This window comes from Oryctolagus cuniculus, chromosome 14, assembly GCF_964237555.1.
Source record: "Oryctolagus cuniculus chromosome 14, mOryCun1.1, whole genome shotgun sequence".
NCBI classification, from domain to species: Eukaryota; Metazoa; Chordata; class Mammalia; order Lagomorpha; family Leporidae; genus Oryctolagus; species Oryctolagus cuniculus.
Genome location: NC_091445.1, coordinates 55403696 through 55417401, shown reverse-complemented (window position 1 = coordinate 55417401; position 13706 = coordinate 55403696). Strand labels below are relative to the sequence as shown.

Genomic DNA, 13706 nt, shown 5'->3' with positions numbered 1-13706 from the left:
GGCGATTCAGGACAGAGCATTAACCCTCTGCCACAGCGCCAGCCCCTTTACTTAATTTTGAAGTTTTCATGAAGGTGTTTTAGTCCCTTGATAGATGCTAACTAATCTTTCTGTGTGTGGGTGTAGGGGAAGCCCTGTTCTTCCTGTTTTGCCATCTTCATCTATTAACATACTTTTAAATATGAATTCATTTTTCTTAATTATTCAGATTGGAGGGGCCAGCGCTGTGGCACAGCAGGTTAAAGCCCTGGCCTGAAGTGCTGGCATCCCATATGGGCACTGGTTCTAGTACCGGCTGCTCTTCTTCCGATCCAGCTTTTTGCTATGGCCTGGGAAAGCAGTAGAGGATGGCAAAAGTCCTTGGGCCCCTTCACACATGTGGAGACCCAGAAGAAGCTCCTGGCTCCTGGCTTCGGATCAGGGCAGTTCTGGCTGTTGTGGCCATTTGGGGAGTGAACCAGTGGATGGAACACCACTCTGTCTGTCTCTATAGCTCTTTATAACTCTGTCTTTCAAATAAATAAAATAAATCTTTAAAAAATATATTCAGATTGGAAATAAGTGTGTGTATGAGTATTTCTCAATTTTACTTTCAAACATACAGCTAAATGTTATTTGCTATAGGAAATAATATTATTAAATTCCTTGATGGTACTTGTCATGAAAGTTGTTAAACTCTTAGCTTAAACTCTTAACATACTCATTCTCTTTTATATGAATGATTTGCAAAATAATAGACTTCTCGCATGTTACATTTGAAGAACTTTTTAATACTTAAATTTTATCCTGTCTTCATTAGTTGTTGAATTTAAATTGGACTTTTATCAGCTTATTCCTCATTCTACATATTAGTGCAGCAGGATTTATTGGAATTCCTAAGTCTGAACATATCTGGATTAATGTATAAAAGTATTAGTGAAGAACTATATAGTTCTTTCCTTAATGGCTTATGCCTGTTGTAATGGAGCTGCCAATTCAACAAAATTCATACTCCATTTCTATGCTATTATAGAATACATACCTGAGGTTCATACATTACACACTATAGATCATGATTGTATAACAGTACCCTTGAAATACTGAACCAGTAAAAGCAAAATTACATTAAATGCACTGAAAATATTCAATGTTACAGGAAAAAAGAATTCTCACACCAATGCCCCCAAAAATGGAGTAAGCTTAGTAGAAATGTTTCTTTATTAATAGAAAATTGAATAAGAGAACTTCACATACAAGATTTGGAAACCATCCCAAAGTCAACCCACATGTATAATGATCATTTAATACTGCTAAAGGAGGACACTTCTCTAAGTGACTTTCATTAACTACGGATTTTATTCCTAGTGCTTCTAATGACTCATTGAGAAAGGTTATAGAAGGTGATTGTAGAGGTTGTATAAAAAATCTTCCTGGATCATCTGCTTTACACAGAAAAAATAAAAATAGAGTACCATGTAAACCATTAGATGAAAATTTGAGTGCGTTACTTACCTCGACTCTTAGCTTGTCGGGGACGGTAACCGGGGACCCGCCGTCTGCTCCTGTCTTCTTCTCCGCCTCCTAACTCGTTAGCCACCATGCGTGAGTGCATCTCCATCCACGTCGGCCAGGCTGGTGTCCAGATCGGCAATGCCTGCTGGGAGCTCTACTGCCTGGAACACGGCATCCAGCCCGATGGCCAGATGCCAAGTGACAAGACCATTGGGGGAGGAGACGACTCCTTCAACACCTTCTTCAGTGAGACGGGCGCTGGCAAGCACGTGCCCAGGGCCGTGTTTGTAGACCTGGAGCCCACGGTCATTGATGAAGTTCGCACCGGCACCTACCGCCAGCTCTTCCACCCCGAGCAGCTCATCACGGGCAAGGAAGATGCTGCCAATAACTATGCCCGCGGGCACTACACCATTGGCAAGGAGATCATTGACCTCGTCCTGGACCGAATTCGCAAGCTGGCTGACCAGTGCACGGGCCTGCAGGGCTTCTTGGTTTTCCACAGCTTTGGTGGGGGAACTGGTTCTGGGTTCACCTCCCTGCTGATGGAACGCCTCTCTGTCGATTACGGCAAGAAGTCCAAGCTGGAGTTCTCCATCTACCCAGCCCCCCAGGTTTCCACAGCTGTGGTGGAGCCCTACAACTCCATCCTCACCACCCACACCACCCTGGAGCACTCTGATTGTGCCTTCATGGTAGACAACGAGGCCATCTATGACATCTGTCGTAGAAACCTCGATATCGAGCGCCCCACCTACACTAACCTGAACCGCCTTATTAGCCAGATCGTGTCCTCCATCACGGCTTCCCTGCGGTTTGACGGAGCCCTGAATGTTGACCTGACAGAATTCCAGACCAACCTGGTGCCCTACCCCCGCATCCACTTCCCTCTGGCCACATACGCCCCCGTCATCTCTGCTGAGAAAGCCTACCACGAGCAGCTTTCTGTAGCAGAGATCACCAATGCCTGCTTTGAGCCGGCCAACCAGATGGTGAAATGTGACCCTCGCCACGGTAAATACATGGCTTGCTGCCTGCTGTACCGTGGCGACGTGGTTCCCAAAGATGTCAATGCTGCCATTGCTACCATCAAGACCAAGCGCAGCATCCAGTTTGTGGATTGGTGCCCCACTGGCTTCAAGGTTGGCATTAACTACCAGCCTCCCACGGTGGTGCCTAGTGGAGACCTGGCCAAGGTGCAGCGAGCTGTGTGCATGCTGAGCAACACCACAGCCATTGCTGAGGCCTGGGCTCGCCTGGACCACAAGTTTGACCTGATGTATGCCAAGCGTGCCTTTGTTCACTGGTACGTGGGGGAGGGCATGGAGGAGGGAGAGTTTTCTGAAGCTCGTGAGGACATGGCTGCCCTGGAGAAGGATTACGAGGAGGTTGGTGTGGATTCTGTTGAAGGTGAGGGTGAGGAGGAAGGAGAGGAATACTAATTTTCCATTCCTTTGAGCCCTGCAGCATGTCACTGAACTTCAGCTTCAACAGTAGCTGACAGCCATTAGACTTTCCCGGCTACATTGTCTTCACTCAACTGTGATCATGTCTGTTTTTCCATGTGTACCTGTGAAATAATTTGCATCATGTCTGAAAGTAAAGGCTTTAAGAAAAAAAAAAAAAAAAAAAAAAAAAAAGAAAATTTGTTGGAAATAAATAGAAAATGATATTCTATGATACCTTTCTGAAACTGAACATGCGAAAAAGCTTTACAATAACATTTAAAATAATTGGGCTATTGTGTCTTCCTAAGTTATCATATTTGTGATGGAAACAGCAAATGAATTTCATATCACTTGTTATACACACGTATACTACAGACACATATATACATGTGGTCATAGAGATTTATAGTTTTTCTGTAAGAGAAATAACAGCTTTTACAATAGGAGAATGCCACTAATTTTCTTCTACCTTTTGGTATAGAAACTTTACTTAACATGGTGTCCGGCTCTATGTGAATTCCCTGCTGTGCTCTAAAGTAAGGAAGAACTGTATGTTCTCCAGCTGCTTGTCCTGTGGTTAAAAATGAAAAGGAGCAGGCACTTTGTGAAGCTGTTGAGCCCCTGCTTTGGAAGTCGGCATGCCATATTAGAGTGTGTGGGTAAACATCCTGGTTACATTGCTGCCAATCCACCTTCTCTTTAGCATGTACTCTAGGAGCAGTAGATGATGGCTCAAGTACTTGAGTCCCTCCCACCCACATGAGAGACCCAGATTAAGCCCTGGATCCTGAATTCATAGGTTGGCTCCGATCTGACTGCTATAGCAATTTGGGAACAAAACCATCATTTTTAAGATCTCTCTGTTTCTGTCTCTCTCTCTCTCTCTGTGTGTGTCTCTCTGTCTCTCTCACACACACACACACACATACACACACACAAGCAAAATGGATATAAATAAGTTTTTTAAAATGGTCAGAAACCAGAAATATTTATGGCCTCAGTTTCTTCCCACAGCAACTGCATGGTGTTTTATCAAACTCTTAAAGATCATTCTTTTTAAAAAAAAAAAAGATTTATTTATTGATTTGAAAATCAGAGTTACACATAGAGAGAAGGAAAAGCAGAGAGAGAGAGGTCCTCCATCCACTAATTTACGCCCCTGTTGGCTGCAATGACGAAAGCTGCGTCTATCCAAAGCCAGGAGCCAGGAGCTACCTGCAGGTCTTCCCACACAGGAGCACAGGACAATCTTCTACTGTTTTCCCAGGCCACAGCAGAGAGCTGAATCAGAGTAGCCAGGACTTGAAATGTGCTCATATGGGATGCTGGAACTGCAGGTGGTGACTTTACCTGCTACGCCATAGCACTGGCCCCAAGATTTTTCTTTAAGTTAAAATGTTGTATGAGTTCTGTTTCATTCATTAAAGTATTAAGATTATGGAAAATGGGAAAGATATCCATACTATCAATATTTGTTAATGGCCTTCTACTATTTTAGTTTATGAAGTTTGTGTGTTAAGTATATGTTATGGATATGTGTATTTATGCATATGTCAAATATACACTTAATACAAAGTAAAAAGAAATGTCCAGAAACAAGAGAAAACATAAACTGATTAGTCAATACAATATGAGGAATGTATGCTATGGAAAAGAAAACTGCAAGGAAATTCTTCTAGCTGTTCCATAACCCCCACCTATGAATAAAAATCATTAACGTCAGTAAATACAAATTACTTAGAATAATAAGGAACAATCGAAAGTACTAAGGAAAGAAGAAGATTGTAGTTATCTGCTAATTTCTCCAGCTAATTTTGCTTTGGATTTTGCTTTTCTCACCTGATGAATATTGCTTGTCAAAGCATTTAATTCAGGTGAATTTTTGTTCACTCTTTTGTAGGTAAACATATAAATGTGATTATAATTTTTTTAAGATTTATTTATTTATTTGAAAGGCAGAGTTAGAGAGAGGCAGAGGCACAGACAGAAAGGTCTTCCATCTGCTGGTTCACTCCTCAGATGGTCACAACAGTCGGAGCTGTACTGATCTAAAGCCAGGATCCAGGAGCTTCCTCTGGTTCTCCCACGCTGGTGCAGGGGCCCAAGGACTTGGGCCATCTTCTACTGCTTTTCCAGGCCACGTCAGAGAGCTGGATTGGAAGTGGAGCAGCTGGGACTTGAATCAGTGCCCAGATGGGATGCTGGCACTTCAGGCAGTGACTTGACCTGCTATGCCTAAGCGCCGGCCCCCATAATTTTCTTAAATATATTTAACTGTACACCTTTTCTGTTCTTTGTGTGGGATGTGTCAGGAAGATTTGTTGATAGTTATTTCCTGGAAATAGTATCTCATAAATATAATCCTATTTTTTTCATGGAAACTACATTTCCAGTTTCAGCTGAATAAATGAATTTCACATAGGATAAACAACATTTTAAGATTGATTTTATTTATTTTAAAGGTAGAGTTACAAAGAGAGAGAGAGACAGAGAGATCCTCCATTTGCTGTTTCACTCCCCCAGATGACTGTGGTGGGGCCATGTTGAAACCAGGAGAATGAGACACCATCTGTATCTCCCAAGTCAGTGGCAGAGGCCCAAGTACTTGAGTCATCATCGCTGCTTTCCCAGGCATACTAGTAGGCAGCTGGATTGGCAGTGGAGCAGCCAAGACTGGAACTAGCCCTCCGATATGTGATGTTATAGTAGCAAGTGGCTGATTAACCTGCTGTGCCAGGATAGACTACAGTTTCTAAGACTGTTGGCTTATATTTGTTAAATTGATTCAAATGTCTCTGCCTTTCCCTCTAATTACACTTCACTAAAGCAGGGTTTTTTACACTATCCAAATGTGAGGAATGTTCTTCATAAGAAACTACATATTTAAGGTGGAAAGGATTTAAAAGCAACTTTATTTCCATAAAATATACCCTCTTTCTTGAATTATTTTCTTACAAATACACTATAATGTGTCTAATCATTTAGAAATAGGATTTTAAAAATCCCAAGCACACTATTTATTAAGTTACTGCTACATGATTATGAAAATCAGAAGCTGCTGAAAAACCTGCTCTAGCATGGCTGATCACAATTCCTTCATTGGGTTGTTCACAAATAATTCTCTCCATCTCAAGGTTGGCCCAAGATTTCTCTTGCCTTACTCGAAATTGTAACCCATATGAATTTTCTCCCATTTCCTCAAAAAGTTTTGGAGACAAGATTCATTCTCATATGAAAAAAGGAAATTGAAGTAATTTACCACTTGTCAGTTTCACCAAATGAATTGTGATAGGTTCCTGATGAAAGTTCATAAAAATATCTCTTGATGTTATATAGATACTCTTTTCATTATGCACTGTCACTAAATGATGAGAAGGTAATTTGTGGTCAAGTAAAGATCTAACTTTTCCTGAGCAAGAAAAAAAAAGACCCATTAAGCTAATTGTTGATCACAAAAATGGTTATGTTCTTAGAATTGTACCAAAGAAATGCATGAAACCTATTCTCTTTATATTATTAAAATTTTTAAATTAGTGTTAAGACTATAGTCTGAAATTCATGAAGATGAAAATCATAACATGAATCCAGTTTGTATTTCATTCTTTTTTTAAAAAAAGATTTATTTGTGTATTTGAAAGTCAGAGTTACAAAGTGGTAGAAGGAGAGGCAGAGAGAGAGAGAGGTCTTCCATCTGCTGATTCACTCCCTTAATTGGCCGCAAGGGCCAGAGCTCCACCTATCTGAAGCCAGGAGCTAGGAGCTTCCTCTGGGTCTCCTATGTGAGTGCAGGGGCCCAAAGACCTGGGCTATCTTCTACTGCTTTCCCAGGCCATAGCAGAGAGCTGGATTGGAAGTAGAGCAGCCGGGACTCGAACCAGCACCCATATGAGGTGCTGGCCCATTCAGATCTGGCTAAAAAGCCCATGAGAGTATTTCAGGCATGGAAAGCCAAGACACTGGCAAAAAAAAAAAAAAAAAAAAAAAAAAAGAAAGAAAAAGAAAGAAAAAGAAAAAATGTCCTTAAATGAGCACTTTTTAAAAGAAAGTCACACATAAGGAACATAATTTGCAAATTCTTAAATGTTTATGAGGTATCTTCAAAAGTTTAATAGAATATAAACATCATGGAAAACATGCATAGATTTCAAACATTTTTACACGAATAAATTTCTCTCTTAATTCCATTTTCCACAAACCTTTTGATGTTCCCTCATATTCCCCAAGAAATAATTTCTAATGGAATCAATTCTTTTTGATAAATGCTAGTCAGAAGAAGAAGAACCATATTACTTAGTCTCTGGAGAAACACACAAACCATAGTACATTTCTTAGGTCATGAAATCAAATAAAATGTGTCTTTGGAAGATATAAAAATATAATATAAGGCTGGCACCATGGCTCACTTGGCTAATCCTCCTCCTGGGGTGCCAGCACCCCAGGTTTTATTCCCTGGTGGGGTGCTGGATTCTGTCCTGGTTGCCCCTCTTCCAGTCCAGCACTCTGCTGTGGCCCGGGAGTGCAGTGGAGGATGGCCCAAATGCTAGGGCCCTGCACCTGCATGGGAGACCAGGAGGAAGCACCTGGCTCCTGGCTTCAGATGGGCGCAATGCACCGGCCGCAGCATTCAGGGTGTCGTAGCAGCCATATGGGGAGTGAACCAATGGAAGGAAGACCTTTCTCTCTGTCTCTCTCTCTCACTGTCTAACTCTGCCTGTCAAATATATATATATATATATACACATACATATATACATATATATATATATAATGTGAGGATATAATAGATCAGGTTAAAAACAATTTACAAAAATAATTTCCAAAGGAAAATAAATGAAAATGGACACAATTGAAAATGAAATTAGAGAAGCTGAAATTTAGTTGCAAAAATTTCATGATGACAAGGAGTAATGCAAAAATACAAAAAAAAAAAAAAAAAAAAACAAATCATGATTTCATGATTGCAAACGTAGAGACCTAGGGACAGGCATTTAGTACAGTCATTAAGACGTCATTTGGTATATCTCTGCTTCTAATCCAGCTCCCTGCTAGTGTCCTCGGAAGGCAGTGGAAGATGGCCCATGTGCTTGGGCCCCTATACCCACATGAAAGACCTAGAGGGCAGCGCTGCCGCTCAATAGGCTAATCCTTCGCCTGTGGCGCCAGCACACCGGGTTCTAGTCCCAGTCGGGGCGCCAGACTCTGTCCTGGTTGCCCCTCTTCCAGGCCAGCTCTCTGCTATGGCCTGGGAGTGCAGTGGAGGATGGCCCAAGTACTTGGGCCCTGCACCTGCATGGGAGACCAGGAGAGGCACCTGGCTCCTGGTTTCGGATCAGCACAATGCACCGGCCACGGCGGCCATTGGAGTTGAACCAATGGCAAAAGGAAGACCTTTCTCTCTGTCTCTCTCTCTCACTGTCCGCTCTGCCTGTCAACAACAACAACAACAACAACAACAACAACAAAAAAAAAAAAAAAAAAAGACAGACCTGGAAGAAGCTCCTGGTTCTTGGCTTCAGGTCGGCCCTGCCCTGGCAGTTGCAGGCATTTAGGGAATGAACCAGCGGATGGAGGACCTTTCTCTCTGTCTCTCCCTCTATGTCTGTAACTCTGCCTCTCAAATAAATAAATAGATCTTAAAAAAAAAAAAAAAAAGATGTCACTTGGAATGCCTGGATTCCTCATCTGGGTGCCTTGTTTGATTCTTTGCTCTGCTTGCAATCCAACTCCCTGGGAATGAAATAGATGATGACTAAAGTATTTGGATCCCTGCCACTTCTATATTAGAAGACCCACAAGGACTTCTGAACTCCTGGATTCAACCTGGTCTAACTTTTGTTATTAGGGACATTAGAAAATAATCAGTAGAAGGAAAATATCTATATGTGTCTGTCTTTCCTAAAGTGAAATACTTATTTTTAAAAGGAAAGAAATTGATCTAGAAAATAAGTATAAGATTTTAAAATATTAACAATGAAATCTCCAGAGGAGAAGAAATGGCTAATTGTGAAAAAAGAAATCAAAGGAGAAATAAAATCACAGCTAAAAAAAAAAAAAGCAAAAATACTCATTTTATAGAGTGCCACACAGAATTAGAAAATTTAATACACACATACAAATATGCTAGGTTGATTTATTTTAAATTTTCAGTTCCACACTAGACTGCTAATTCCTATTAAACACTCGGATGCACAAATTATGTGAATTGACATTGCATCATTGAGGTTTTATAATGATTTAAGATAAACTTTTTTTTTTTGACAGAGTTAGACAGTGAGAGAGAGACAGAGAGAAAGGTCTTCCTTTGCTGTTGGTTCACTCCCCAAATGACCATTACGGCCGGTGCTGCACCGATCTGAAGCCAGGAGCCAGGTGCTTCCTCCTGGTCTCCAATGCGGGTGCAGGGCCCAGGCACTTGGGCCATCCTCCATTGCCTTCCCAGACCACAGCAGAGAGCTGGACTGGAAGAGGAGCAACTGGGACAGAATCCGGCACCCCAGCCGGGACTAGAACCCCGTGTGCCGGTGCCTCAGGCAGAGGATTAGCCAAGTGAGCCACGGCACCAGCCGATAAACTTATTTTTTTTTATTTGACAGATTTACACACAGTGAGAGAGAGACAGAGAGAAAGGTCTTCCTTCCGTTGGTTCACTCCCCAAGTGGCCGCTATGGCTGGCGCTGCACGGATCCAAAGCCAGTAGCCAGGTGCCTCTTCCTGGTCTCCCATGCGGGTGCAGGGATCCAAGGACTTGGGCCATCCTCCACTGCGCTCCCGGGCCACAGCAGAGAGCTGGACTGGAAGAGGAGCAACCAAGACTAGAACCCGGAGCCCATATGGGACGCTGGCGCCACAGGCAGAGGATTAACCAAGTGAGCCACCGAGCCGGCCCCATAAATTTATTTTTAAATATAATTAACTTTCCATGTTTTAGCAGCTTAAAATCTGAGTAGGAGGATTTCAAATGTAAAATATATAAGTAACAAAGTGAACTAATTTCCTTTTTGTGTGTATGTCTGTAACTATCTGCTTTCCTACATTCAAAGGCATTCTTTAAAATGTCAGTTTTATAAAAAACATGTATTTTTTTTCCGAAGACACTTCCCACGTTTTATTTACATTTTATGACTAACTTTAATCTCAAAATCACATCTCCATACACCTATTTCCTTTTTTTGTGGACTTCACTTGAACTTAACTGCATGGTTTGTTAAACAAAGAAATGTAAACAAATATTTACCATGTCTGTTACATGTAACACACAAGAACAACTTTTAACAGAAATTCTTCGACCCCCCCAACATTTTTTATTATAAATACAGGTATCAAAATAATCCTAAACTTGTTTTTATACTACTAGTAGTCAGCACCCACACCGCTTTAAAATTTAACACAAGTTGTGACAATATTCATTGTACCTGCTGCTTTAAACAATTGCAACTGCAGCTCTTTCACTAAGCAAGATGGATAAAGATGCCATTTCTGTTTGTCCTTGGGATTTTTACTTTTCAGAAACACACGTTTCCACTGCCATCTTCACGTCTTGCCACACTTGCATCTTGTAAACCCGAATTCTACTTGAAGCGCTCCAGGTTTATGTTTAAATGACAGTGCCTCAACAAGAGAAAGAAAAATTATGCTGCATTTTTCCTCCAGTTACCTGAAAACATAATGGGTGTACATACATTAAATATATTACAAATGCCCGGGTCACATATCCCAGCTGGAATTCTTTACTGAATGTGTGGGTATTTTGCATTGTGATGTTTAGTCAAGACATTGATATGAGTAGAAGGTTGTTGGTTTAAGGCAAGTCTGAGCTCCCTTAAAACTAACTGCTGTATGTTTATCCTTCTGGTTGCTGTCGAAGCTTCATACTCTCTTTGGACAACATTAGACGTCTTAGCTCTTGAAGTACAACTTTAATGCTGCATGAATTTTGCCATTTTGCTAATACTGGTATGCTCCGTGCATCGACCATTCCACTGGAATTATTTATCCCACTCATATTAATTTTTGTTACAAATCTAACTGATAGAGGCGTTTCTGGGTATTTAGGTCCACATTCGACTTTCAGGCTATATATTCTGTTCTCATAATGTGGTCTTGGTGGCCCAATAATCATGCCTGTCCATCTCGTGTCTTGTCTTCATCATCTTCAAGGCCCCAGCTAATCGTACCATCGCCTACTCCTTTTTGTCCTTCTTCAAGTTCTTCCAACAAGCGAAAATTACGAGGAACTTTAACTCCTGTGGAGACCACCGTCTTCTCCTTCAGTCCAAAATCATATATTTTTATAAAGATGTTATCTATAAAGAAGCTGTAATTATTTATGAACATAATGTAATTGAGTCCATGGAATTTTTAAAAGAATGAATATGCCCTGTAGTATTTTTAATATTTGTCCCTTATGATTTTAAATATTTTCACTGAGTATACAATAAATTATCTAAAAATTATTCATGTATGACCTCTGTTTTTTTTACTAATTATAATAACTGGAATTTATCATACAAGTCTGTCTATGTCTGTATTTGTGTGCATGTGTACTTTTAGAAATGTTGAGATTAGGATTTTCACTCAAGTTTATGTCAGTAGCATTTCATATTAGGGATTCACAGAAAATAATTTGGCATTATTTAGTTATGTTTTTACATATACACTAGATTTTGAATATATGAAAATATGAATTTTATTGTGTGTCAATAGTACTATCTTAAAGAAAGAAAGTTGGCCGGCGCCGCGGCTCACTAGGCTAATCCTCCGCCTAGCGGCGCCGGCACACCGGGTTCTAGTCCCGGTCGGGGCGCCGGATTCTGTCCCGGTTGCCCCTCTTCCAGGCCAGCCCTCTGCTGTGGCCAGGGAGTGCAGTGGAGGATGGCCCAGGTGCTTGGGCCCTGCACCCCATGGGAGACCAGGAAAAGCACCTGGCTCCTGGCTCCTGCCATTGGATCAGCGCGGGGCGCCGGCCGCAGCGCGCCGGCCGCGGCGGCCATTGGAGGGTGAACCAACGGCAAAGGAAGACCTTTCTCTCTGTCTCTCTCTCTCACTGTCCACTCTGCCTGTCAAAAAATAAAAAAAAAAAAAATTAAAAAAAAAAATTAAAAATTAAAGAAAGAAAGTTCATGTAATACAGTAAATTAGTTATAATAGATGAGTTATCTTCCATTTATTAGACATATGCATTAGACTCCTGTATCTTTATGTCTAAAAATAAAGATGATATTTGATAGAATATTTCATAGAAACCTCTGTCTAGTAAAACTAAAGATATGGAAAAAATAAAAATCTTGAAAGGCCAGGGTTCTTTATGTTGGTAACATTCAAAAACACAAGAACAAGCATTATTTGGATTCATAGATTTTTTTTTTCATGAAAACATAATTTGGACATACACAGCATTAAAAGGCTCAATACATATGTTAATAATATAGACAGAAGCATCTTTCTAGCTTTAATAAATATATTTTTATTTAAAAAGCAGAGAGACAAAAAGAGATTTTCTATCTGCTTTTTCAGTTTCCAGACACTCAAACAGCTGATGCCATGCCAGGCCATAGCCAGGAGCTCAGAATTCAATGTGGGTCCCCACATCGGCGGCAGACACCCAAGCACTTGATCCATCACCAGCTAGAACAAGGTGCTACAATATGTGATGTGTGTGTCCCAGTTGGCCTCCATAACAGCATCCAGCACCTGCCCCTCAGTCTCTAGTTTCAATTTGTAAAGCAGGCTAAGCCTCAGAACCATCACAATTCTCTTAGCTGATCATAAGGAAGTGTTCTTTTTAGTTAACCACCATAACCTCTCATTCCAAACAAAATATATTTTTCATGACCAAACAAATCTAAATTCAGGTCTAGGAATATATCAAGAACTTTTCCTTCATATTTGGCATATATTAAGTCCTCCTACTTGTATAAATATTCTATCTCTTCTTTCTTCATAATAATGCTAATTACTCTTGCAATACAATTTCTATAGTCATTTGAAGAAAATTTTATCAACCATATTGCTTTATATAAGCTCTTCTGTAATCTCAAATGTAGAAAATGCACATAACTATAGTGATTCATTTTAAAATATTTTCCCAAACTTCTACCAATGTGGTAACATTTTAAAATCTATTAATTTTTAGGACTATTATGTAAAATAAAACTGGATCACCATAAACACTAAAAATAATGATCCAGGAATGAAATTTAAGAAGATTTACACCTTCTTCATTTATGTATTTATTTTATTGTCTTTGGGAAGCTAATGTTAAGAACAGCCAATGTCTCCTTTCATGTAAATAATATTTCTATTTAATGAAGTTCAGAAAATTCAGAGGAGTTAGCCCAGATGCACCTTGGCTGTCGCTCCCCCTCTTCATGGAGGAACAACACAGGACCCTGCGCTGTTCTTTTGTCTGCTCGGCCCTCCCCGGGTTTGCTGCTGGTTCTTCCCGGGTTGGCTACCAACCCTTCCACCTCCGTGGAAGGGCGGTTCCCCCTGCCACTTTCCCCACTTCCGCGGGGGAGCGGCACACCGCCGGCCGGCTCTCTCGGGGGCTGCACAGGTGTTCCTCAGGTGTTCCTGGTACATGTTGTCTCTCTCCTCCTTTATAGTCCTCTTCCACCAATCCCAACTCTGCTACCCACACGCCGAGTACGCTGCTCTCCTCCAATCAGGAGCAGGTCCTACAGTTTATTGGTTGAACTGGAGGCAGCTGTGCAAAAGTTGTTTTTACTCCTCTCCCAGCGCCATATTGTGGGAGAGCAGATGCATAGA

The 13706-nt window shown here is 40.9% G+C and overlaps 1 protein-coding gene and 1 pseudogene across 1 annotated transcript; one reads left to right on the top strand and one right to left on the bottom strand.

The window, feature by feature from the left end:
• Window positions 1-1475: 1475 nt before the first annotated feature.
• LOC100348075 (tubulin alpha-1B chain) lies at window positions 1476-3136 on the top strand. Its single transcript, XM_002714094.5, has one exon. The coding sequence runs from the start codon at window positions 1578-1580 to the stop codon at window positions 2931-2933; it is 1356 nt and encodes a 451-aa protein (XP_002714140.1). The 5' UTR covers window positions 1476-1577; the 3' UTR covers window positions 2934-3136.
• A 7643-nt stretch (window positions 3137-10779) lies between these two features.
• Window positions 10780-11269, bottom strand: LOC127489576 (ubiquitin-conjugating enzyme E2 variant 2 pseudogene; annotated as a pseudogene).
• Window positions 11270-13706: the final 2437 nt, after the last annotated feature.